The 23,647-nt window shown below is 66.0% G+C and overlaps 4 protein-coding genes across 11 annotated transcripts in view; all 4 read right to left on the reverse strand.

Annotated features, from left to right (window-relative positions):
- Positions 1-109: 109 nt before the first annotated feature.
- Positions 110-9,805, reverse strand: LOC104328723 (ras GTPase-activating protein 4). Of its 4 annotated transcripts, none has more exons than XM_075440070.1 (20): positions 9,726-9,805; positions 5,732-5,788; positions 5,245-5,358; positions 4,851-4,912; positions 4,617-4,749; positions 4,249-4,330; positions 4,040-4,171; positions 3,868-3,959; positions 3,447-3,570; positions 3,199-3,352; positions 2,788-2,852; positions 2,443-2,555; positions 2,186-2,372; positions 1,599-1,736; positions 1,170-1,388; positions 951-1,088; positions 746-881; positions 549-669; positions 415-473; positions 110-309 (listed from the first exon to the last, which is right to left on the reverse strand). In XM_075440070.1, exons 1-20 carry the CDS (start codon positions 9,788-9,790, stop codon positions 188-190), a joined length of 2,313 nt encoding a protein of 770 aa, XP_075296185.1. In that variant the 5' UTR covers positions 9,791-9,805; the 3' UTR covers positions 110-187. The 4 variants fall into 4 exon arrangements, with proteins under 4 accessions (XP_075296185.1, XP_075296183.1, XP_075296182.1 ...); XM_075440068.1 differs by having other exon boundaries at positions 1,170-1,403; XM_075440067.1 differs by having other exon boundaries at positions 1,170-1,487; positions 9,726-9,804.
- A 2,197-nt stretch (positions 9,806-12,002) lies between these two features.
- On the reverse strand, positions 12,003-13,913 carry LOC142363741 (uroplakin-3b-like protein 1). Of its 2 annotated transcripts, XM_075440293.1 has the most exons (6): positions 13,753-13,913; positions 13,235-13,381; positions 12,916-13,147; positions 12,750-12,826; positions 12,362-12,491; positions 12,003-12,233 (listed from the first exon to the last, which is right to left on the reverse strand). In XM_075440293.1, the coding sequence occupies exons 1-6, from the start codon at positions 13,886-13,888 to the stop codon at positions 12,128-12,130; spliced, it is 828 nt and encodes a 275-aa protein (XP_075296408.1). In that variant the 5' UTR covers positions 13,889-13,913; the 3' UTR covers positions 12,003-12,127. The 2 variants fall into 2 exon arrangements, with proteins under 2 accessions (XP_075296408.1, XP_075296407.1); XM_075440292.1 differs by having other exon boundaries at positions 13,235-13,774.
- Positions 13,914-14,187: 274 nt separating this feature from the next.
- LOC142363713 (uncharacterized) lies at positions 14,188-15,968 on the reverse strand. Its single transcript, XM_075440053.1, has 5 exons — positions 15,791-15,968; positions 15,537-15,686; positions 15,222-15,441; positions 15,046-15,122; positions 14,188-14,476 (listed from the first exon to the last, which is right to left on the reverse strand). The coding sequence occupies exons 1-5, from the start codon at positions 15,966-15,968 to the stop codon at positions 14,202-14,204; spliced, it is 900 nt and encodes a 299-aa protein (XP_075296168.1). The 3' UTR covers positions 14,188-14,201.
- Positions 15,969-19,369: 3,401 nt separating this feature from the next.
- The window catches only part of DTX2 (deltex E3 ubiquitin ligase 2), a 37,973-nt gene continuing 33,695 nt past the window's right edge, over positions 19,370-23,647 (reverse strand). For all 4 annotated transcript variants that reach the window (XM_075440302.1, XM_075440300.1, XM_075440301.1 and 1 more), the window contains 5 exons: positions 22,382-22,452; positions 21,700-21,858; positions 21,452-21,613; positions 20,671-20,760; positions 19,370-20,041 (listed from right to left, as the gene is read on the reverse strand). In XM_075440302.1, coding sequence (XP_075296417.1) covers positions 19,817-20,041; positions 20,671-20,760; positions 21,452-21,613; positions 21,700-21,858; positions 22,382-22,452 — 707 coding nt within the window. In that variant the 3' untranslated portion in view covers positions 19,370-19,816. The remainder of the gene's footprint in view (positions 20,042-20,670; positions 20,761-21,451; positions 21,614-21,699; positions 21,859-22,381; positions 22,453-23,647) is intronic.

Consider the following 23,647-nt stretch of genomic DNA (forward strand, 5'->3'; position numbering starts at 1 on the left):
GGGCTTTGGCCAGTCCCCACCCAGTGCTGCCCATCCCCAGAGCCACCTGTACCCGTCCCCGTGGCCACCAGCGTCCCCACCAGAGACGGGCAGGACAGGGCTGCAGGGTGCAAAGTGCCTTTATTGCCACCGCCGCGGTCCCCGAGGCGTGGGGACGCCGGCCCGCGGGCAGGGGGCTCCGGGCCCCTCACGTCTGCTGCTGGAGCCGGGTGGGGGCCAGGGGGTCTGGGGGCTGCGCCAGGCGATGGCAGCGCTCCAGGTCCCGCAGCGCCCCAAAGAGCTGGCTCAGCCCCTCGGGCAGGGGGGCACCTGCAGGGGGGTTGGGACACCAGTGAGACCCCGCACCCCAACGCAGCACCCCCCAGCCCAACCCATCCCCAGTGGGGTCCCCAAAATCCCCCCCCCCCAACCTACCGTCACCCTGGGGACCGTGCCGGGCGGCCGCCGGCTCCAGCAGCTCCCAGTACTTCTCCCTGCGGAGAATGGGAGGAGAGGGTCCGTGGCAGCGGGTGGGGGTTCAGGGGGTCCCCCCCGGGGCGGGGGCTCACCTGAGGGTCCCCTGGAGACCCTGGAGATGGTGGAAGAGGCGCTGAGCCTCGGCAGCAGGGTCTGTGGGGTCCCTCCACTCCTGCACGGTGACGCCGGGTCGGGTCCGGTCGCAGCCCAGCCCTGCGGGAGGGCGAGGTGGTGATGGTGGGGGGTCCCCAGCTGCCCTCCCGGGGGTCCCGGCTCCCCTCCCCAGCACCTGTCCTCTCCTTCTGGTGGCAGCAGCTCCACTTGTCCCCGCGGAAGACGCCAGGGTGGTAGGCGCGCAGCAGGCGGGGGTTGTTGGCGCACGCCTTGCGCAGGGCCCACAGCCACTGGTTCAGCTCGTTGACGCACTGGGGGGGGTCGAGGGGGCTGTGACACCCCCCATAGTGCATGTGTCCCCCCCATGGTCCCCACCCCACCTTGCACTGGAGGTAGGCTGTCTCCTGCTGCCCGTCCGTGCCCAGGTAGACCACCTGCATGACGTGGTTGCTCCCGAAGCTCTTCTCCTCCACCTTCTCAGCAGCGAGGACGTCGGTCAGGGCGATGGCACCGCTACGCTGGGGGGCGAGGACACAACACCATGACACTGGTCAGTGCCACCCACCCTGCACCACCCCACTGCCCCTGGCACCCCCCACCTCAGCGCCGGGGCTCTTGCTGAAGCTGAGGGTCTCCCCGGTGAGGCAGAAGTGGAGCTTCTTGGCGGCGGCGGCCAGCAGTGGCCCCTTGCCCCGCGTCTTGAGGACGAAGAGCGGCCCCTCCTTCACCACCGCAGCAGGGGGGCCTGGCAGCCGCCCCTCGCCTTCCTCCTCCTCCTCTTCCTCTGTCCCCACCAGCCGGGCGATGAAGTCCTTCATCTGGGCGATGCCCTGCTGCAGGGTGGGCACCAGCGGGGCCAGCCAGGCCTCCTTAGCCCGCCCGGCCACCGGCTCCATGTTGCCTACGATCTGGACAGCCTGGAGACCACCAGGGACTGCAGAGTCACCAGACCCAGCCCTCCCCCATGGGAAGCAGCCAGGCACCCCAAAAACCCTGCCTTGGGGTGTCCCCCCTCCTCCCCACCCCACCTTGGCCAGGAGCAGCAGCGTGCGGCTGGTGCGCGCGTCGGCATGCATCTCCCGCAGGTGGAAGAGCTTGGGGGTCATGATGGCCGGCGAGAAGAAGCGGAGGCAGAGGAAGCTGGTGACGGCCACGAACTTGGCGCGCTGCGGCCGGCCGAGGCGGGGGGAGACACGTGAGAGTCTGTCCCAGCGTGGGACCAGCGTTGGACATCCCTGGTGGGTCTGTCCCAACACGGGCTGGTCCCTGGTGGGTCTGTCCCAGCGTTGGACATCCCTGGTGGGTCTGTCCCAACATGGGCTGGTCCCTGGTGGGTCTGTCCCAGCGTTGGACATCCCTGGTGGGTCTGTCCCAACACGGGCTGGTCCCTGGCCTTCCATACATGGATGCTCCAGGGACGTGGGGGCTGGCTTCTGGCACAGGGCTCCTGTCTGGGTGCAGCACGGCCCCACGGTCCCCCTGTGCCCTGTCCCTGGGGGGCTGCCCCCATGCCCAAGAGGGGACCCCACCAACTAAAGCTGGGGTCTGCCCAGCACACCCCACTCCCCAGGGATGTCCCTGTTTGACCCCGGTCCATCCCTCGCTGCAGCTCGACCTGGTGCTGGGGGAAGCGCTCCCCGACGCGGCCGAAGAGCTGCCGGAAAGCGGCTCGGATGACGGGGGGACACGCTGGGGCCGACTTGCTGATGGCGTCCAGCAGCTCGCCCAGGTAGGACTGGAGGTGCTGGCGGCCCTGCTCGATCACCTCGCCCTCCGTCTGCACCCGGTGCAGCCCGGAGCACCTGCGGGCACCGGCACTGTCAGCCCCACAGCCGGGGTCCCCCCTGCCCCGCCGCCCCGCACGCCCCTTACCCGACATCTTTGATCTCCACCTTGCTGGGGTCCAGCTCCACATACTTCTTCTCCTCGAACACGCGGGTGATGGTGGGTCCCAGGACAGCGTGCAGGTACGGCATCCCCGTCACCTGCCGAGTGACCGTGCAGTGGAAGGTGACGGGGGGCTCGGCCACAAGTTTGGCACCCGACACCCCCAGACTCCCCAATAAGGGCCACCCAGGGACCTTCTCCAACCTCCCAGCACCAGGGGAAGACACAGTCTCACCAGCCCTCCTAGTGCTCTCCCCGGGAACCGGCCCCAGGAGGGACAGCCCAGAGCCAGGGTGACCTGGGAAGCGCAGGTTTGGGGCAGTGTGGCACCTTGAGGAAGGACTCCATCGACTTCGAGGCCAGAGAGTTGCTCCGGAACAAAGTGCTGGGCTCGCCTGCAAAACAGGAGAGGGTCTCTGGCCTGGGGGACAGCCCCAGGTCACCCACTGGGCAGCTGCAATCACAGGGGGCGTTAACAGGGGCTCTGCCCTCCACCCCTGGCTGTTTCCATGGGATTCACTGGGATTTCCTGACCTTGAGCCGCCTGCTTCTCCACCAACATCAGCCAACCTCAGCCCATGAGTTCCTAGGGATGAACCCAACAGGTCCCCACCCAGAGCACCGCATGACGGCTGAACCTCAACTATCACCCCCAAAAAATCACCCCACAAGATCCTGGAGGTTTTGCAGCCCCAGGAGATGGTTGGAAGCCCCTGGCTCTGCTCCGTGCTCCAGCCTTACAGGGCTTGGCCAGCTCCAGCTCGAAGAGCAGATCCAGGAACTCCTTGACCAGCCCTTGGCCCAGGAAGAGTTTGACCAAGCTGACGGCGACCTCCTGCCGGCACTCGGCTGTGGTGGTCTCATCCAGGAGGGTGACCAGGTGCACTTGGCCGTCCTGGTGGGGAGAGGCACCACGACGTGATGGCCGCCCCAGCAGAGAGCCGGGGGGAAGGTGGGTGCCCCAGCAGGGCTTCGTGTGGACCCCTCACCTGGCGCCCCAACTTCACCTCCTGGCAGAGGAGCTGGACCAGGGGCTGGTAGCAGTGGGAGGGCAGCACCGTCTCATCCCGCAGCCTCACCTGCAGCTGCAGCGAGCCCAGGCTGCCTCGGCACCTGCGGGAGCACAGGGCGGGCGGATGGTGGGAGAGAGAGAGCGATGGAGAGAGGGATGGAGGGATGGATGGAGGGATGGAGAAGTGCTTCACCAAGCAGGAGGTGGCCCAACAGCCTGTGAAAGCCTGGGCAGGCAGGTGGGGCTGCCCTGCACTTGCTCCCCATCCCAGACGAGGGCATTTCCCGGAGCTGCCCCTCCAAAGGGACGATGCCTCCCAGGAATAACCCCCTCCCCAACACCTCCGTGGGAGCTGGGACCACCCCGGCCCCCCCCAGCGCTCCCGTGCCGAGACTCACTCGTCCTCCCTCGGCTTGGACTTGTCTGGCCGCAGCCTGAACCAGCCGTCCTCCTGCCCGGCCGCCTCCAGCCCCTGGATGCTGACCACCACCTGGGAGGGGAAGGCAGGAGGGGCTCAGGCGTGCGGCCAGGCAGGACCCCCGGCAGCAGGGATGGGGTTTGGGGGCTCACCTTGCCCAGGAAATCGTTCCTGCCGACGAGGTCCCAGTCCCACACCTCCACGCAGAGCTTCTCCTCGCTGGGCTCGGCCAGCTCGAACTCGAAGGTCTCGTTCCAGCGGGGGTAGCAGGATTTCTTGACCACCTGCAAAGGCAACGGCCTCACCCCTCACCTCGCCGAGCGGGTCCGACCCTCCCTGGGGACACCGAGGTGGGACTCACGGTGCTCTCCTGCGCCTTCCCGTTGTAGCGCAGGCGGACGAAGGGGTCGGAGGCGCCGTTCCGGTCCTTCCTGGCCAAATCCCTGCCGAGAAGAGGGGCAATTTGCCAGTGACCTCCCAGAACACCTGCGGGCACCCACGGCACCCACTCCTCGGTTCGCCAGCGTCTCGAGATGCACGCCCGCAAGACCAGCAGAGGAGTGGGACCCTGCCCCAGGACCCCCCGTCAGCTGCTGGGTGGTGGGGAGGACGCTCTGCCCCCAAGGGAGGGCAACGGACCCTGACACAGCGGGGAAACCGAGTCACGGAGCGGCCAGGACTCACCGCAGGTGCACAAGCAGCCCCCTGGGACCCCCGGGCCCCCCTCACCTGGCCTCCAGCACAGCGCAGCGCAGCAGCCGCCGGCTGCCCCGGCTCCCCTGGACCTCCACCCGCAGGTGGATCTCCCCCTGCACCTCCTCGTCGGGGTCCACCTCGCTGAGGCTCACCCAGCCGCTGTAGCCTGGGGGAAAAGGGGGCACCTCATGGGGGGTGTCATCGGGGGCCCTCCCCTCGGGACTGGCTCATCAGAGATGGGTCCCTCCCGGCCACCCGTCCCCGTACCCTTGGGGTGCTCCGCCAGCATGTCCCGGGTGATGCAGACCTTCCCGATAACGTCGTCGCGGCTGGGAAACAAGAGCCGGGAGCAGGACACGGGGTGGGATCAGAGCCCGCTGCGCCGGCGGGCCCCAGGCAGGGCAGCCCTGCCCCGCGTCCCGGGGGGAACCAGGCGCCCGCGTGGCCTGGGCTGGGGCCACCATGGGCGTTCGGTCCCACGGAACAGCTCTGCCACCGTCTGCTGCCAGCTAGAAAATAACCTCTGGAAGTAACTTCACCCATCTGTGTCCCAAAGCTCGAGCTGGCTCGGCCAGGTGTGGATTCTCCAGTGTCTACTACGGGGTTGAGCATGCAGGCAGCCATAGTGACCAACCCCCGAGCCCCCACCACCTGCCCGTACCTGAGCGCATCCTCATCCATGACGTAGATGGAGACGCTGTGAAAGGTGGGCTGGAGGTGCACCTCGTACTCCTCCCCCCAGAACGGGGACAGCGTCTTCCACACCGTGGCAGTCCTGTGGGGCAGACGGCACCGGTGACGGGGGGACAGGGCTGCCTCGTCGCGGCACTCCCCACCGCCCCGGCCCCAGGAGCCTCCCGGATTTCGGTGACACATGGCTGGGGGCAGCACCCACAGCTGTGAACCCTCAGCTGGGGTAGGGATGGGTCCCTGTCCCGTCTTGTGGCTCTGGGCTGGCAAGACCTGGGGGGGCCATGAGCTGTTAGACATCGCGGTCGGTGTCTGGAGGAGCCGCTCAGCCCAAAGTGGGGAGCAATAATAGTAATAATAATAATAATAACGCCTCCAGCAGCAAAGATGGAGGAATTTGCCAGGAGCCGGGTGTGGCGGCAGGTTTGGGGACCAGCCAGGGACACGGAGCCACTCACCTGATGATGGCCTCATCGTCGATCTTCACGATGCAGTACGGGTCGCTGCTCCCCGTGCTGGAAGGACACGGCACAGCCCCGTCAGTGCCACCGGCCGACCCCAGCCCCTGCCCCAACCCTGCGGGGCTCTCACAGTCACAAGCGATCAAAGCTTCAGGCCTGGCAAACCCCCCCACAGAGGGGGGACCACACAGGTGCCCCTCGTAGGGACACCCCAGGGGTACGGAGGCACCCCCAGCAGCCAATGGCTTCAGTGGGTAGATCTGGCCACGGCTGCAGGCACGCGGTGACCCTGGCTTCGCTCCCAGCCCGGGGAAACGTCTCAGACCGCGTCCGGCCACCGCATCCCGCTGGCAGCTGCGAGTGGCGTTCCTCTGCCAAGCAGGAAGGCGAAGAGCACGCACAACCCTCCCTTTCCCCGAAACGGCTCCAGGCACCGGGAGCAAGGCCACGGCAGCCTCCTCCAGCCCCGGAGCCCCGACACCTCCATAGGGACAGGAACACCCCTGGGGACACCCCTGGGGACGCAGAGGGTGTGAAGGGTGGGCAGCGCATGCCACAGGCTGTTGGCAGCCCCTGCGATGCACTGACCCCGCTTCCTCCCCAGAGACAATGCCAGTCACCGCTCCCCCCAAAAGAAAATCCCCGTTTGACAGCTTCTTGCCCCAGTTCCTCCGAACCAAGGCGACGGGGCTGCAGGCAGGGGTGGGGGCTCCGGCAGGACCCAGGTGCTGGCCAAGAGGGTGGCAGGCTGCGGCTCCCGCCCTGCGGGCAGCTGGCACAGAGCAGCCCGCTCTGAGCATGGTTACTCATTAACGCCGGTCCTGGCAGCGTTCGTTAGCCAGCCATGGGTGTCCCCACACAGGTCGGGGTTTGGGGACCCCGAGCACGGAGCAATTGCCCCACCCCAAAGCCAGGGAGGTCCAGAGCCAGCTGCCGGGGGGGATTACAAGGGTTTTGGGTGCTCTGTGCAATACCCAGCTGCCGGGGGTCTCTGTGGGCTGCGCACACCGGGCACCGCGCTGGCACCCCCATCCCCGGGCACCCCAGCAGCTCGGGCTGCGTGCGGTGCCATTAACCAGAGCCCGCTGCTGCCGCCGAGCGGGCAGGGAGCAACGCCGGCAGAGAGGGAGCGTCCGCCGTGCCCAGCAACGCAGGGTGCCAGCGACAGCGAGACCTCGTCCCCAGGGCGGGGACGCGCCGAGCACGTGGGCTGCTCCGCGTCCCCGCCACGCAGGGTGCCGCCAAGCCACCCTGGCATCGCTCGCTCCGGGGGATGAGAAGACGGCGGGCGGCCAAAACCCGGACTCAGCAGGCGGCAGAGGTGCCCAAGCTGCTGGGGAGCCCACGGGCCGTATTGGGGGGGATAAATCCCCACGGCGACGGCAGGCGGGGAGCCCAGCACCGCACCGGATGGCACCATCGGCGCAGCGTCGCCGTCGCCAGACGCTGACGCGTGCCCGGAGATGGCAGGGGAAGAGATTTACGAGGCCGGCGGGCTCCCCGCGGGCGCCGGGCATCCTGCCGACGCCTACGCAGAGCACGGCTCGCCTCGGCCGCCCGCCCGGCACGGGCAGCTGCGGGCAGGCCAGGCGGGGGCTTGGTGAGGGGAAGGAGCTGCGAAAGGGGAAGGCTGGGGTTTAAAAAGAGGAAATGAAGATTGAGGCTTGAAAGATTGATAGCGCAGTATAAACTGGGGGGGAAGGGGGGGGGAACACACATGTGTGTTCCCTGCAGCCATCTGTCCCAGCAGGCAAACAAATAATAAAATACTAAAAAAAAACCAAACAAACAAACAAACAAAAAACCCTAAAAAATATACTTAAAAATACTTTAAAAATACTAAAAATTACTTTAAAATACTAAAAATTACTTTAAAATACTAAAAAATACTAAAAATTACTTTAAAATACTAAAAAAACCACTAAAAATACTAAAAAATAAAAAATACTAAAAAATAAAAAAATACTAAAAAATAAAAAAATACTAAAAAATAAAAAAATACTAAAAAATAAAAAAATACTAAAAAATAAAAAAATACTAAAAAATAAAAAAATACTAAAAAATAAAAAAATACTAAAAAATAAAAAAATACTAAAAAATAAAAAAATACTAAAAAATAAAAAATACACCAGAGCATTTTCCTTGCTTTTCTGCAACGAACAGTGAAGATGCAGTGGAGGGGTTTGCCATGCTCAGCTGGGAAGGGGCTCAGGCTCCCACCACGTCCCGGGGGGACAGAGGCAAAGCCCACCCAGGGCCGAGCCGGAGCTCTGCGGCTCTTCCCGCCTGCCCGGGTGCCGGCCCCGGCGCTGGGCAGCGACGTGGCGCAGGGCGAAGCGGGAGCGGGGTTCCTGCCTCTGCACGGGCAGTTTCACGGTTTGGCGGCCGCACGGTGCCAAGCCCCGCGCTGGGCGGGCGCCTGCGGGAAGGCAAACCCAGACAGCAGCTCTTGTGTCCCGGGAGGAGGTGGGAGACCCCCGGTTTACCCCGGGGACATCCCACTGCTGCTGCCAGGGGAGAGGAGGGGGCTGCTGGCAGCACGGCTCCCGGGAGCAGGGTAGCACCGGGGGGGGGGGGGGGGGGGGGTCACAGACCACGGCTACATCGGTCAAACCCAGCTCCTGCGACTCCCTGCGCCGAATCCTGCAGGAGCTGGGGGTCCCCATCACCCGTGGGTGCTCGCAGGCAGGGTCTGACCCGCGAGCACCCCGCAGACGGATTCCCCCCGGAGGAACGGGCGGCGATCCCAAGGCTGTGCCAGGGCAGAGCGGAGGGACCGGACGTCGCCGGGGAGGGGGACGGCGGGCAGCCAAGGCCGAGGCCGGGCGGCGGTGGGCGAGCGTGCTGGACTCGACCCTTGGGGTTCCCTTCCCGCCGGCACCGATCCGGAAAGCTCTGCTCAAGGCACCATCGCAGAGCGGCTTTCTGCTACGCGCCCTCCCAAAAACCGGAGCCTGGCCGCGCTGGTTGGAGCTCCTGGCCGAGGGATTTAAAAATCAGACCCTGACTCATGGGATTTAAAGGAAAAAAAAAAAAGTCATGTTTCTTTCCGTGTTTATCCTCTTTTTCCATGACGGCTGCAAGGATTTTTGCTGGCTTTCCGGCAGCCCTGACCCTGCCCGGCTGCCGAGCGCTCCCCAACAGCCTCCCCCTGCCTCCGCGGCTGGGGGCCACCCCATCCCACCCCTCCACTGTCCCCACATCCCACCTGCAAAGGATCAGAGCGGCGAGGATGACGCCGGGACACGTGGGCAGCCCTTGGGGGGCTGCCAAGGAGGGAAAGCCCAACCCAAGGGGCTGCCAGCAGAGCCCCCCCCCCTCCTGGACCGCAGCCATGGTGGGAGCAGCCCTGCCCCACAGCAGAACAGGGGGAGCCCCACAAAGGGGGGCACTGCTGGTAGCACCCCACAGCACTGGGTGCTCCTGGGAGGGAAACTCAAAGCCATCCCGGGGGGCTCCCCAAGTAGGGGGACACCAAAGCGCTCCTGAGGGAGCCCCCACAGCCCTGAGAACTGCTGGGAGCACCCAAAGCCATACTGGCGGGAACCCTCGGAGCAAGGAGGACCCCAAAGCCACCCTGAGGGGAACCCCCAATGCAGGGGGACCCCAAAGCCATCCTGGAGGGAACCCCCAAAGCAAGGGGGATCCCAAAGCCACACTGAGGGGAACCCCCAATGCAAGGGGACCCCAAAGCCATCCTGAAGGGAACCCCCAATGCAGGGGGACCCCAAAGCCACACTGGAGGGGAAGCCCCAACACAAGGGGGACCCCAAAGCCATCCTGGAGGGAACCCACAGGCACTGCTGAGGGGACCCCAAGCCATGCTGGGCGAGCCCCCGAAGCAGGGGGGACACCCCAAAGCCACGCTGAGGGGGTGTCCCCAAAGCAGAGGGACCTGTTGCGGGGGGGGAGCCACCCCACAGCACTCCCGGGCAGGTGGGCTCCCTGCCGGGGTGCCCCCTCAGCCCCTCCCGCCCCCCGGGGCACTCACATGTCCTTGGCGGGCAGGTTCCTGCCCTCCACGATGCGGATGGAGAGCGCGCTGCGCCGGGCCATGGCGGGCAGCCGAGCCGAGCCGCGCCTCGAATCCTCGGCCCCCAAGCCCCGCGCCCATGTACGGGCCGGCGCCGCCGGCAGCCAATCACCGAGCGGGGGCGGGGAAAGGGGCGTGGCCTGAGGCCTTTCCCCGGCGGCGATTGGGTGATCCTAGCGGCTGCCGGCAGAGGGGTGGAGCCTGGGTGGGCGTGGGCGGGGCCGAGGCGGGTCCCACCCCACCCTCGCGGGTTGTAACTGGTTGGTTGGGTTGCAGCGCTGCAGCCCCGGCACCCTGCGGGAGGTCAGCGCCCCGAGTGCGGGAGGGGGCACCGGGGACCCTTCCTGCGAGACCGGCCTCGGCACGACGGCTGCCGAGGCGGGGGTCGGGGCCATGCGTCTGTGCAGGGACACAGCGGGGACACGGCAGGGACATGGCAGGGACATGGCGGGGACACTGGGGACACGGTGGGCACATGGCGGGGACACGGCGGGGACATGGCGGGGACATGGCGGGGACATGGGGGGGACACTGGGGGGACACTGTGAGGACACTGCAGGGACATGGCAGGGACACAGTGGGAACACAGCAGGGACATTGCAGGGACATGGCAGAAGCACTGTGGGGACATGGCAGGGACACTGCGGGGACACAGCAGGATCACAGAGGGACACCGCAGGGACACGCTGCCCCATCCCGCAGCTCTGCCCCGCTGCCTCCACTGCCGAGGGGCACAGGGACGGGGCGCAGTCCCCCCCTGCCATCGCCTGTGGCTCGCCGTGTGCCAGCTCCAGCCCCGCACACGGTGGGGGCCACGTGTCCCACCTCCAGCAGCGCCGCGGTGACGGGGGACAAACCCCCCCTCCCAGCTGCTCGAAGCCGCTTTGCGGGTGAAACGGGCGCTTCGTGTCCAGGGGTGGGACAGCGGGGACTCGCGTCTGCCAGGTGCAACCGGCCCGTCGCCGCGCCCGGCTGCGCTCCGCGGGGGTGAATCGCCGGATTCGCTCGGTTTTCCTTGGCTGGGCTCCACGAAGGCCGGCTCCTGGCAGGCTGCTAAACCCCCCCTCCCCCCCGGGCAGCGTAAGGACACCCCGGTGAGGGCACCGTGACCACGGCTCAGGGGTGAGCACGATGCCGCCCTCTGCACGGCGCCTACGGAGAGAACGTGGGCGGGGGGTTCATATGCGTATGTGCCGTACGGACGTACAGACACAGCTGCCCTGACGGCGCTGGGAGTGCGGCACAGCCACCCTGCAGCGCTCGCTGGCTTTCCTGCCCTCAGCACCAGCGGGGTCTCGTCCTGCTCAGGCTGCAGGATCGGGCCCCACGTTCCCCCGAGCAGGACCAGGGCACCCACACCCCAAGATGGATCGGGGACCCACACCCCGAGCAGGATCAGGCCCACGTCCCCCTGAGCTGGATCAGGGACCCCCCACCCTGAGCAGGATCAGGACCTACACCCCAAGAAGGATCAGGACCCACACCCCGAGTAGGATCAGGTCACCCACATCCTGAGCTGGATCAGGGACCCACACCCCGAGCAGGACCAGGGCACCTGCAACCTCAGCACAGGATCAAGGAACCCCCCCTGGTGCAGGATCAGGCCCACATCCCCCAAGCAGGACCAGGGCACCCACAACCCCAGCACAGGATCAGACCCATGTCCCCCTGAGCACGATCAGGGACCCCCCCCGGTACAGGATCAGGCCCGGGGCTGCGCGTCCCCTCTTGCCATCCCGTGGCTAGCGGGGGAACACCGGCAGCACCCGGGCAGGATTGGGCCCGCTCTGCCTGGGGAAGACCCTCCGCCGGGTTTGGGGCAGGGAGAAATCGCTGTGGGGTGATGGGGAATGGGGAGAAACCCACCCCTATCCCCCCGCCCCCCCCGTGGGGGCATTTCTGTGCCCCCCACCCCAGCGCCAGGCCCGTTGGGGGGTCGGCTCCCCTCACCGCCCCGCGCCCCAGGGGACCTGTCCCCATTCAGGGTGGGCACAGCCAGCACCGCGTGCCCCAAGCCGGGCGTGAGAACGCTTCTCCCACTCCAGAGCACGGCTGGCCGCATCCTGCCCCGGGCAGCAGCCGTCTCCCACCCGGGGATGGGGCTCAGAGCCCTGCGTGGGGCACGGGGCCACGGGACTTTTCCCGGGGCGCTGCGGGCGGCAGCGAAGTTTCGGTGGGTGCCATTCCCGGGGGGGTCACAAACGAGAGGCGGAGGCCGGGCGCAAAGCACATGGAAAAGCCTTTAATCCCCTGCTCCATCACGGCCGCGGTCCACGGGGCAGCTCCGGCCGTGGGCATCATGCCACCCGTGCTGGTGGTCCGAGCGCGATGGGCGCCCGAGGGTGCAGGGCTGGTGGGGCTCAGAGCCGGGCGGCCGGCTGGTCGTAGACGTGGTGGGTGTTGTACCGCTGCACCGTCACCGCCTCCGGCTTGCTGAAGGTGCTGCTGCCGCCGTAGGCGTCCGAGCTGGGGAGGGAGAAGAGGGTGAGGGATGAGGGTGGGGGGCTGGTGTCGCCCTCCGACGTGGGTCCGGCGTGCCTGGCACCCATCGCGGCTCCCCGGGCGGCGCGGTGGGACGCGGCGGTGGCACTCACCCCCAGAAGACCAGCATGGCCACCAGGCCGGCCAGCAGGACGGCGAAGAGGATGGAGAGGATGGCGGTGAGGGCGATCATGGCGGCGCTGCGCCCGCTGCCCGCGGCGGGGATGCTGCCAGGCTGCCGGGCTGCGGAGAGAGCGGGAGGGAGGGAGCGGGACGCGCGCCCCGGGGCAGCCCAGGGGGTCCGGCCGCGGCGCTGCGCCTGCGTGGGCGATCCCAGCGTGCGATCGGAACACACGGCACCGTCGTGCCCTGCCTCAGTTTCCCCAGCTGCAAGCGGTGCTCGGCGTGCAGCCCCCCACCCCAAGCCCACCCCGTGCCCCCCAGCACCCACCGGCTGCGGGACGGCGCGAGGGGCAGGAGGAGGACCCCCGGCAGCGGTACCTGTCCTCAGGGTGATGGGCTTCGACCACGTGGTCTCGGCCACGGGCTCGGAGCCCTCCAGGACGAGGAACTTCACCCTGGGGTGGGAGGGGGGGTTGGCTGTGCTCCCCCGAGCCGGGGGGCTGCTGGCGGGTCTCGGGGGGCCACATCCCCCGAGCGGGCTCACCGGTACGGCCCGGGGCCGGGCAGGGGGCCGTTGCAGGTGGGTCTCGTCTCGCTCCCGGCGCAGGCGGTCTCGCTGCCGACGCGCAGCACGGTGATCTCTCCGGTGGGCTTGGGGCAGGGGTAGTTGGGGAGGGTGGTGTTGAGGGTCATGTAGGCGGGGGCACCGGCGGGGAACCTCTGGAAGGCTCTTTCAGGGGTCCCTGGCTCCACGCTGTCGTTGAAGCTGGGTACGGCTGCGGGGAGGGGGACGGGGGTGAGGAGGGAGCCCGGGGGGCTGAGGGGAGCCCTGCTCCCCCGGGGCGCGGCCGCAGCCCACCTACCCTCGGGGACGGCCACCACCAGCCAGATGATGGCATCGTCCCGCACCTCGGTGAAGACGCAGCGGGGCTGCTCCAGCGTGAAGGTGGAGGTGGTCGTCAGCCCCCCCAGGGTCTCCTCGGCCAGGGTCGGGGCGTAGGCGAGCCTGACTGCGGTGAGAAGCCGAGGGGGGTGCGGCGAGGGGTGCGGACTCCCCACTGCAGCCGCTGACCCCCAGCTCCGTCCGGCTGCAGCGGTGCCGGGGATCCAGCGTGGGGACGGGGACAGGAGGGAGCTGACCCCGGTGACCCTGGCTGCGGGGACCCCGCTCCCCTCCCACTCCCGTTTCGGCTCGGACACCCCAGGGGGGGACACCCAGCCCCAGGAAGGTGACACCGGGGGGCACCCAGAACAGAGGGGGGGATCAGGTGCCCCACACCTCCAGGCTCTGGGGAGGGGTCCCGGTGCCCGCGCGCGGGGGACCCCCATGCCAAGGGCCGCGGGGGACCCCAGCCCAGCCCGACGGTGCTGGCGGACTCACCCAGGCCGTGGGCCGTGGCCAGGAGCGGGAGCAGCAGCGGGAGCATCGTGCGGGTGCCGGGGTGCCGCGGGCGGGAGTGCGGGCGGCCGGGCTCCGCGTCCCCACGGGACCCGCCCGCGGCCGCCAGCGCCCACATTCCTGCGCCGGCCGCGGCCCCACGGCAAACAGGTCGGGCCCGTTTCCCCGGGGAGCGTTTGCCACAGCCGAGTGCCTGCCGGCGAGGCGTGCTGAGAACGGCCACGCTCGTGGCACGGGTGGGCGACAGCCCTCACCCAGGCTATGGGGCAGAGAGCGTCGCCCCGGGGTGATGCCCACCTCGGGGCTCCCCACAGACCCCACCGGTGCCAGCGTGTGCCCCCCACCCCGACACCAAGCGCTGCCAAACCGAGGCGCTGGGTGGTTTTTGGGGGGCCGGGTGCCCCCACCCTCCACAGCCCCAGCCAGGGGGATCAAAAGGAGCAGGAAGCCGGGGGGCAGGCGGAGGGGACATCGCCCCGTGGCCGGGCAAGGAGGAGGCAGTCGCGGGTGTGAAGCGAGAGTTTACTCGGCGGGACAGGGAGCGGGAGGCCGGGGGGCGAAGCAGCCCAGCCCCGGGGGGCTGCAGGCGCAGCGGGGGGGCAGGGGCTGGGGCAGGGCGGGGGGGATGTGGTGGGTCCTGTAGGAGCTGCGGGAGAAGGTGCCGGTCCCCGGATCCCGGCGGCACAGGGACCCCCACGCCTGGGTGCTGCGGGGAGAGAGAAGCAGAGGCATCAAGGGGGGGTCCGCGGGGCTCTGCTGGCCCCCCACGTCAACCGCCGCCGAGGGGCTCCTTATCCTCGCCAAACTACGGCAAACCCCCCATTTAACAAAAAAAAAGGCTTTTGAAATCTCAAAACCACCTCCTTCTCCCCATCCCTTCGCTGATGGGGCCGAGGAGAGGGTGTTCTCCCAGGGCCCCCCCATCGCGTCCCCGCGCAGCCCCCGTACCCCACGGCACCGAGCATCGCGGCGGCCAGCGCGGTCCCCAGGCTGGCGAGGACCGAGGCGACGACGACCGCGTCGCTGCCGCGGTGCGCGGGCGCAGGGTCGATGGCGCTGGGGCTGCCGGCTGGAAGGAGGATGGAGGAGGGATGTGGGGGGACATGGGGGGATGGTGGGAAGGGAATGGGGGGGTGGGGCAGCTGGGGGAGGTGGGGGACGGCTTCTCCGCTCCGAGTCTGGGGTGGTGGCACAGGGCCGACGCTGTGCCACACGCCAGCACCCCGACCGGGCAGACGCGGGGGACCCGCGGGGCGACAGCGGTGCCACCGGTACCTCTCCGCAGCAGGATGGGGTCGGACCACCTCGTCTCCGCTTTGGGGCCGTGGCAGCCCATGGCCAGGAACTTCACCCTGCGGGGTGGGAGCGGCGGCGACACCGGGGGGGATGAGCGCTGCCGCTGTGGGGCATCACCCCAGCGCTGAGCCGGGGGTCCGTCCCGCCAGCCTCACCTGTAGGGCCCTGGGGAGGGCAGGGGTCCGTTGCAGGGGTCCCGGCCGCCCTGGCCCCCGCACGCCGTGTCAGCCCCAACGCGCAGGATGGCCGGGCTGGGGGCCGAGCAGGCGTACGCAGCCGCTGCCGTCTCCAGCGTCATGTAGGAGTGGGCGGTGGGCAGCCGCTGGTACGGGGGCACGTCAGCCCGGGACGGGGGGTTTCTGAAGGCGGCCGAGGCTGCGCGGCACAGACGGGGATGAGCGGCTGCGGCGAGGGTCCCCCATGTCCCCCCGCCAGGGTGGGGAGCGTGAGCCGGAGCAGCGGGTGCTCACCGTTGGCGAAAGCCACCACCAACCAGACGGCATCGGAGGCATTGGCGTGGCGGTGGAAGACGCAGCAGGGCCTCTCCAGCGCGAAGGTGGTGGCGGTCACCTTCCCCGGCAGCGCGGCGGGGGGCACGCGGGGCATGTAGGGCAGCTGGGCTGGGGGAGCAGGCCGTGAGTGGGGGTCCCCATGCCAGGCACCCCTCAGTAAGAGCCTGACCCCAACCAGCGTCCGCGCTGGGGTCCGCGCGCACAGGGCTCACGGGATGCTGGCGGTGCCAGCACCGGGGACACAGCACCGGTGTGGGGACCCCCCAGCCACGCCCGGCCCCGTAGCCCCCCTCGCATCCCCTCCGAGCCCCCGTCTCCCCCAGGGGAGTCACCCAGGCCCGTGGCTGCGCCCGTCCCAGCCAGCGCCAGCAGCACCCACGGCAGCTCCATGGCGTCGTCCTGGCGGGGCTGGTGGATGTGCTGCCCCGCTCCGTCACCCCGACCCACTGCCGAGGGGACGAACTGCCCGGCGAGCCCCCGCAGCGGGGACCGCCTGGCCCCAGGAGCTGGACCCTCCCAGCCCCGCATTCCTGCACCGGCTCTGCCGGCCCGGCGAGACCCCGCGGGCAAAGGGGAGCGGGTGCACCTCCCGGGTCACCGCTCGTCCCAAACCCCCCTGGGGAGCTGCCCCGCTGGACCCCGGAGCCGGGGCTGCGAGGATGCAGGGCACAAGTCTGTGATGATATGAAAGGGGAAACTGAGGCACGGCGGAGGCACTTTCAAGGAGAAGCTGGCAGGAGACGGAGGTTTTGTCGGGGCTACGGGGGCAGCCGGGCAAGTGGTCCTGTACCCCCTTTTGCCCCACCAGGACCTGACTCCCTGCAGGTGCCCCATGCCCACCCGGCCCCCAGTGCCAGGGTGAGGAGTGGGCCCATGCCCGGCTGGTTTTGGGTGCAGCCAGCCTTGTCCCGAGGGCGGGGAAGCACTCAGGAGCCATCACACCCGAAACTCACCCAAAAACCCCAAGCATTCAAGGGGAACGGTCCCACCCAGCGCCGGGGGCCCCGAGGCACCCAAGCTCCAGGCCCGCCCCATGCCGACATTTCCCCATCCATCCTTCCCCTCGCTGGCAGCGGGGACGGGCCATGGCCCCCCTCCCTGGGGAAAGGGTCCCTGAGCCCTTGGGATGGGGCCAGGGACAGTGACCCTGGAATGGGGGCTGCCCCACAGCTCGGGGCCCCCCACTGCTGGCCCCCCCAGCTGCTCCCCAAGTAGAGAGCTTGGAGTGCTCCTTCTCCGGTGTTTGCCAAGGGCCGCGGCTGCCCGGTCCTGCGTGGGAGGGGATTTTTCCCCCTTCCCCAAGGGGCCGGGACCGCGCCTTCGGATTAAGTGGAAATGGGGCATTCGAAGATTACGCAGCCCAGCTGCGGGGGGAAAACCAGGCGCAGCTGCAGCCTCCATCCCTCCTCCCGTCCCTCATCCCCCTCCTTCCACCCCGCAAGACCTGCCCGGGGGCCGCAGATGCCCTCGGGGACGTGCCAGCCCCCCGTCTCCCACCCCCGAGCCCTCCTGGGTGCTGGGGTGCCAGCGGCAGGGCGAGGGAGGCGGGGTGACGCAGGGGGACACCGAGTCACAGTTTCAGCTGCCGGTACCCGCTGCTGGGACGCGGGGCAGCGTACCGGGGGGGTCAAGGCTCAGCTAATAACAACCACCCGGCCGCAAACGAGCCGGCACCGCAGGGGGAAGGGAGAGACCCCCGCCGCGGGTCTCCAGCCCGGGCCAGGGGTCCCAAGGCTTTCGGCCCGACCTGCCTGGCAGCATTACAAGCACTGATTTGGGGCTCTCTCCCCTCCCAGCTCCAACCGGCATCACGGCGTCGCGGTCGTGCTTCCGCCCCATGCCAGCTCCGGAGCTTTCCACCCCCGCCGGCTGCTGCCCCTGCCCCAGGGCAGAGAGGGGACCGGCTTCAGGGCATCTCCCTGCTTCCCCTCCTTTGCTGCCCCCATCCCCCTGCCACGGGGGCTAAGCCATCTCACGGCCAGGATTTTAGGAGATGCCTCGTGTCCTCGTGGCGGGGGACGTGACAGCCGGGGATGAGCCCCCGAGCCCGGGCAGCTCACGCCGCGGTGCCCCGGCCCTGGACCAGCCCAGAGGCGGGGAGGCTCTGGCTGATTCACGCGCAGGAGCATCTCCCGCAGATGCCTTGGGCCACGCTCAGCAGGAAATTCTTGCTTTGTACAGGGCTGGGTGAACCCTGCTCAATTTTCGCTTCAGTTCTCTTGGTTGCTGGGAGAACACGACCTGGGGATGGAAAGCTGTCGTTTAAACTTGAAATCTCTCCCTTTCGCAACCAGGGCGGGAGAGGAGCAGACACGGCCGTTTCTGTAGAGCTCAGCAGCACACAGACGCGCACCCGCTGCTCCCGAGGAGCCCCCGCTCTTGCAGCATCCCCAAACTTCGCTGCATGTTTGAGGGTTTTCTCCCTTGATCCTGCAGCAGAGCAGAACCAGGAGGCTGCAAGCGCAAGACAGACACTGGGGAAGCTCCAGCCTTCAACGTCTCTAAAAAACCTTTCATCTTTATATTGTTGTGACAGACAGAAATTTGGCCCTCTCTGTCTGTCCAGGCCATGCCAGTCCCAGAAGGACACCGAGCCAGCAGCTACCACGAAGCATGGTCATGTCCCAGATCTCCTGGCAAGGAGGTGAAGTGGCTGATGGCACCAGGGCCTCTGGTGTGCCAGAGGGATTTCATGTGGGCAGAGCTCCTGGGACGGGCAGCCGGGGCCGGTGGCCACAGGGAGGGGAACGGCCAGACACAGAAAAGCTGCTTCATAGAAAAGCTTCTGCTACCAGGTGACAAGAAGCCTGGGGACAACATAGACCCAGGCCACCAGGATCAGGGTGATCTCCTCTTCCAAAGTGCCGGCACTCCTAGCAGGCAGAGCTCGTGGTGCAGAGGTGGCTCCTGCCTGGAGAGCATCCCTGCCCAGAGAGCATCATCTCTGCCTGGGGACCATTCCTGCCTGGAGAGCATCATCCCTGCCCAAGAACATCCCTGCCTGGAGAGCATCCCTGCCTGGAGAGCATCATCCCTGCCTGAGGACCATCCCTGACCAGAGAGCATCATCCCTGCCTGGAGAGCATCATTCCTGCCCAGAGAGCATCCCTGCCTGAGGACCATTCCTGCCCGGAAAGCATCATCTCTGCCCGGGGACCATCATCCCTGTCTGAAGACCATCCCTGCCCGGAGAGCATCATCTCTGCCTGGGGACCATTTCTGCCCGGAGAACATCCCTGCCCCGAGAGCATCCTCCCTGCCCGGGGACCACCCCTGCCCGCAGCCGGGCCGGCAGCAGGCCGCCTGTCGCCGCCTGGTGGCACCCGCGCTCCCCGCAGCAGCAGCAGCAGCAGCAGCAGCAGCAGCACACAGCCGCTATCGCAGAGCCCGACAGCCGCCTCCTGCAGGGGCTGCAGCGGGCACCCACAGCCCCCCACCGCTGCCGTTCCACCCGGGAGAGGGGGACACGGGGGGCAGACTCCCCCCACCCCCGGGGGGGTGCAGGGCGGTGGGAGCTCAGCGAGAGCAGGGGGGCTGCGCTTCGCCCAGGACAGACGCTGTAGGGGCACCGCGGCCGCAGACCAGCGGGCAAAGCACCGACCGGCTGCGGCCCCCGACCCTGGGACCAGCACCCCACGTCCTGCCCCCGCAGAGCTCGCACCCCCCCAGTGCTGCACCGCGTCCCCTCCTTCCCCCCGGCTGGACCGAGGTCCCCAGCGCCGCGGAGGGGGCTGGTTCCAAGGGGGAGGCACCCCAGGCCACCCAGCAGGGTGACGGCACAGGGGTGGGTGGCCGTGGAAAGGACGCGTTTATTACAACCAAGCAGAGATACAGGGGCAGGAGGGAGGAGGCTCTGCGGAAAGAGGTGCCTCAGCGATAGGGAGACCTGGTTTGCTTTCCAGCTGGGCTAGTGGGAGCAAGACCCCCTCTCCCTGTCCTGTCCCCAGGCATCGCCAGTGCGAGATTCTGCCTTCAGCAGGGGGTCTGTACCTCAGGACCACTCTCCCATCCAGTCCCAGATGTGGCCATCAACCAGACTTGGGAGGTGCCAGCACAGTTTCTACAAAAATCTCCTTCCCTTCCCCCAAAAAATCCCGTGGAGAGCAGGCAGGGCTCCTCCCGCGGCACAGTGTTATTGCTCAGCGCGACAGGCGCTCGGACACAGGAACTTAAGGCAACAGGAGTAAGTGCACTAGGTGGGCCCCCGACACGCGCGGCACAGCCGGGCCCCCCCCGGCTCATTGTCGCAGGCAGTCCTCGGTGACGCCCTGCGCGGCCAGCTCCGCCAGCACATTGTCCAGGTAGTTGGGGTCAGGGTAGCCGTGGCCGCTCAGGTTCGTGTCCATCTCCGTCTTGTGGTGGATCTCATTCCACACCACCGTGTTGCTCTCGCCGGTGGTGCTGGAGGTGCCCACGGTGAAAATCAGGCGTCTCTTCCAGGCCACCCTCAGGAGCTCCAGGACCTAGAGGCGGAAAGAGAAAAAACAAAGCTGGCCTTCAGAAGCTGGGAGACTTGAGCCACGAGAGCAGCTCGCCAGAAGTTCAACAGCCTAAATCCTTGCTGTAGCAGGAGGATACCAAAGATCCCAGCATCAGAAGGGATCTCCCTCGCCTCCTAGTTACCCATGTGGTTCCCCTGTTGGGAAGGACCATTCCCTGCCCGTGCTGGTCCTCCAGACTTGAAAAACACCATCACAAGCTGAGACAAACACACCCACCCAGAGGAAACCGGGATGGGAAGAGCCAGCAGCCGGACTTTCCGAGCTCAGCAGTTCTAAGTGCAAACCCTTGCAACTGCACAGCCCAAGACAGGCCAGGAGTGTCCTCCCAAAAGATCAGATGGGATTTTGTTTAGTAAAGGGACAAAGGAGAGTAAGACTTCACAACTCTGGCTGTGAAGAAGCAGCAAAGAGCTTCAAAAGCAGAGGGGTTACAAGTACACGTAAGGAACAAACAGCAGGGACAACTACTAACCATAGCTGGTTAGCAGCGCGAGGGCAGCTCCCAAAGGCAACCCTGCTGTGCCGATCCACCAACACAGGGCCACGAGACAACCCGAGGAGGGCCGGGTGATCAGGGCGTGACACCTTACCTTTCTGCCCTTCTCGTTGTCTGGCAGGTAACAGTAGCGAGGAAAGCCCCTGGCTGTGTAAGGCATCCCGGGGTTGGGGTGCTCAGGGCCCTGCAACAGATCAGACACATTTGGCACGGACACGTCCATCTTCATACGAGGTGGACAATCCCTCAGCAGCAGGATCTGACACAGGTCCATCTCAAAGCAGCTCTTCCACGCAAGAGGAGCAAGGTATTGCTGTTGATGAGTACGAGATATCTGACTTGTTCTTACGGGACACGCGAACACTATGGGTCCTCCAAGAGTGGGCTCATGCTGGGATACAGAGCCAGCTCTTCAGGTTACTGAAATTCTGGTGGGAGACTGCCCCAAACCACAGCTTTTCCCATGTGGTCTGATGACAGCCTAAAAAGACCACCCAGCTCAAACCTTTGCAAGCTCACTGCAACCACCGAAACCTCAGACGAGGGTTGCGAAACGAGACGCTGGGATCTCTCCCACCTTGTGAGCATGACCGAGTCTCCTCTCTGCTTCATGCTGACACGAGTCTTTACTGTAGGCAAAAGGCTGTTGTAGACCCTGGGGCCACTCTCAAAGGGGGAAAAGACCTTTCACGGAGGAGACTCAACTCACCCATACATTGAAGAACAGCCAGCGCAGCTGCTGGCTCCAGGCACCTCGGGCTGCCCAAGGGTGGGTGCCAGCAGGTACAGTACTACAGCCCCGTACTTCTCCGGGAGGCTCTTGCAGCTTGCGCTATCCGGCAGCAGCCGTTCGTGCGAGCGCGCTGTGCACTCACCTGGATGCCTCTGCTGATGTGATACACAATCTGGATCGTCCCACAGTCCTTGTGGCCAGGGAGGGACTGGGGAAAAGTGGAGACCTCCATCTTCCCCTTGGGCTGAGTCCCAGTTTTCTCTCCGTAGATGGTTTTACAAGAGGGGCACTGCAAACTCCCATCCTGCGGGGAGAGAGAAGCAGGCATCAGAGCTCCACAGCCGAGCCACTCAGGCCCGGGGACCTGGTGGGGATGGGCCAGCTCGGTACCTTGTTCCCGTTGGAGTACATGGCCAGCATGCAGAGCATGTGGAAGGAGTGCTGGCAGTTTGTCAGGCGGCCGACCGTCTCTGGTTTGATTGTGCTGCACTCGCACGCATCGCCGTAACCTGAGGGCGAGGACAGCTTCTCCATGCAGATGATACAGTCCTAGAGCCCAAGACAGCAAGGAGAAAACCACCATGGTGTGCAAGCACAGGCTGATCGTAATGACTGACCCACCAAGGAAGCGACCAAGCAGATGCTTCAGGAAGATTTGCCTTGAACTTTAATCCTTCACTTTGAGGTTTAAGGGCACAGAGACAGTGCAGGGTTTTCATCTCGGTAGTTTTGACCTCTATGAGCACTGAGAGGAGACCAAAGCCAAATTCCCTCCTCCACGCCAGCCCCTGCAGCCAGCTCCAAGGGAAATGTGGAGGCACTGCCCAAACTTAGATACTCAGCCCACACCGTGCTTTCTCTATCACGGTCCTTCGACAAGGACAGGTCACCAGCTACCAGCTTCAGGCAGAGCTGAGGCCTCTCCATCTAGCATCAACGGTGCCATCACAAACAGCGGTATCTACCGCATGGGATGCTGAAGGAAGGACGGTCCTCAGGCATCGCCATGATTTTCACAGCACCCAGTGAACAGACCACTGGGGAAGCTGGAGGTGCTTCACTGTCTTCTCACCTCATCAGCAGGAGAGCCCTTCAGCTCTTCCAGGTACTTCTTCACCACTGCTTCCGGCTCGGTTGGTGTTGCTGCACAAGGAGAGAGATGAGAAAAAGAGAGGAGAAGTCAGACATGCTGTGAGGTATGACAGGCATGGCAGAGTGAGCCAGAGAGGAGGGAGACAAGCAAGTCACTGGCCAGGACGCCAAGGAGAAAGGTTAGGGTTAGAGGGGGAGAAGAGGCTGCTCCGACTGATCCCTACAAGCCCCACAAAGGCTTTGCTATCAGAAACAGCTACGACTAGGACCGTGAGCACCACAGACAGGAGAACCCACTGGCAGATGTTGGTGCCCTGTGCCATACACCCACAGGTCCGCCTGCAGCTGCTGTGCTCCAGTTCACCCCATGCACCCCAAGCAATGCCAGCCAGGTCCCAGCTGGACTTTCTTTGTGCAGACCAGAGGCCAGCTAGGATCAAACTCAGCCCAAGGACACTGTGGTCTCACTGGGACGCAGGATTACATCGTCTGCGGTGTCAAAGGAGAAAGGCATTCCCACAGAGGCCCTGCTGACACGGGACCTTCTCACACCCTGCAGCCGGCACCTGATAAGGAGAGACCCAGCAACACACTTAGCTTCAGGCCCTGTTTTGAATACGGCAGAAGGAGCCTCGCATCCTCAGCATGAAATTGCAGCCTTTCTCTCAAACTTCCACATACCCAAATCCAGCAAGACACAGCGCAAGTCACACAGTATACAAGACAAACCAGCTTTATAACAGGTACCCTATTTGTAGCACGCGACCTTGATATCTTTGCATCGTCCTAAATATAATCCCTGCTCCCCACCCACCCAGGCACGGGCACCCCAGCAGCCCACCAGCATCAGCAGCCTGGTCCCCTCGGAGGCGTTACGGGATTAAGCAACAACCATCACGCAACACCCAGAGCAAGTTACTGTCGAGAACGTCAGCGGTCACCTCAACTCCCTGACCAACCTTCTGGAGCTGCCCAGCAAGGACTGGCTTAAGCCAGCAAGCACCACGTGCCTCCAGACAGTGCCCAGCACTGGGCAAAAGGAGATGAGCTCCTTACTGGTCATCGGGCCCATCAGAGAGGCTGCCGGGCTCTTCTGCCAGCCTAGGAAAGGAAACATTTGCACAACTGACCTTCTGACTCCACCTGGCAGGAGGCAAAAGTGAGACCTGTCACTTGGCTCGGGGAGAACCTCGCCCTTCCTTCCCGAGTCTACTTCTGGCAGAGCTCAGGGGCAAGCAGTGCTGTG

The sequence above is a fragment of the Opisthocomus hoazin genome, chromosome 20, assembly GCF_030867145.1.
Source record: "Opisthocomus hoazin isolate bOpiHoa1 chromosome 20, bOpiHoa1.hap1, whole genome shotgun sequence".
Classification (NCBI taxonomy): Eukaryota; Metazoa; Chordata; class Aves; order Opisthocomiformes; family Opisthocomidae; genus Opisthocomus; species Opisthocomus hoazin.

Bases quoted from the DNA above. Each gene is read 5' to 3' on its own strand.
- LOC104328723 (XM_075440067.1), bottom strand. From the start codon at position 9,790: ATGGCCCGGCGCAGCGCGCTCTCCATCCGCATCGTGGAGGGCAGGAAC. The intron at 5,359-5,731 runs GTGAGTGGCTCC...TCTGCCCCACAG, and splicing joins GACGATGAGGCCATCATCAG to GACTGCCACGGTGTGGAAGA. The intron at 2,853-3,198 runs GTAAGGCTGGAG...CCTGTTTTGCAG, and splicing joins GCTGGAGCTGGCCAAGCCCT to GCGAGCCCAGCACTTTGTTC.
- LOC142363741 (XM_075440292.1), bottom strand. From the start codon at position 13,700: ATGGGGGTCCCCCGCGCGCGGGCACCGGGACCCCTCCCCAGAGCCTGG. The intron at 13,148-13,234 runs GTAGGTGGGCTG...CCCTCCCCGCAG, and splicing joins GGTGGTGGCCGTCCCCGAGG to CCGTACCCAGCTTCAACGAC. The intron at 12,234-12,361 runs GTGAGTGCCACC...CTCCCTCCCCAG, and splicing joins GCCATGCTGGTCTTCTGGGG to CTCGGACGCCTACGGCGGCA.
- LOC142363713 (XM_075440053.1), bottom strand. From the start codon at position 15,968: ATGGAGCTGCCGTGGGTGCTGCTGGCGCTGGCTGGGACGGGCGCAGCC. The intron at 15,123-15,221 runs GTGAGGCTGGCG...CCCACCCCGCAG, and splicing joins CCCTCCCCAGGGCCCTACAG to GGTGAAGTTCCTGGCCATGG. The intron at 14,477-15,045 runs GTACCGGTGGCA...CTCTCCCCGCAG, and splicing joins CCCCATCCTGCTGCGGAGAG to CACCCAGGCGTGGGGGTCCC.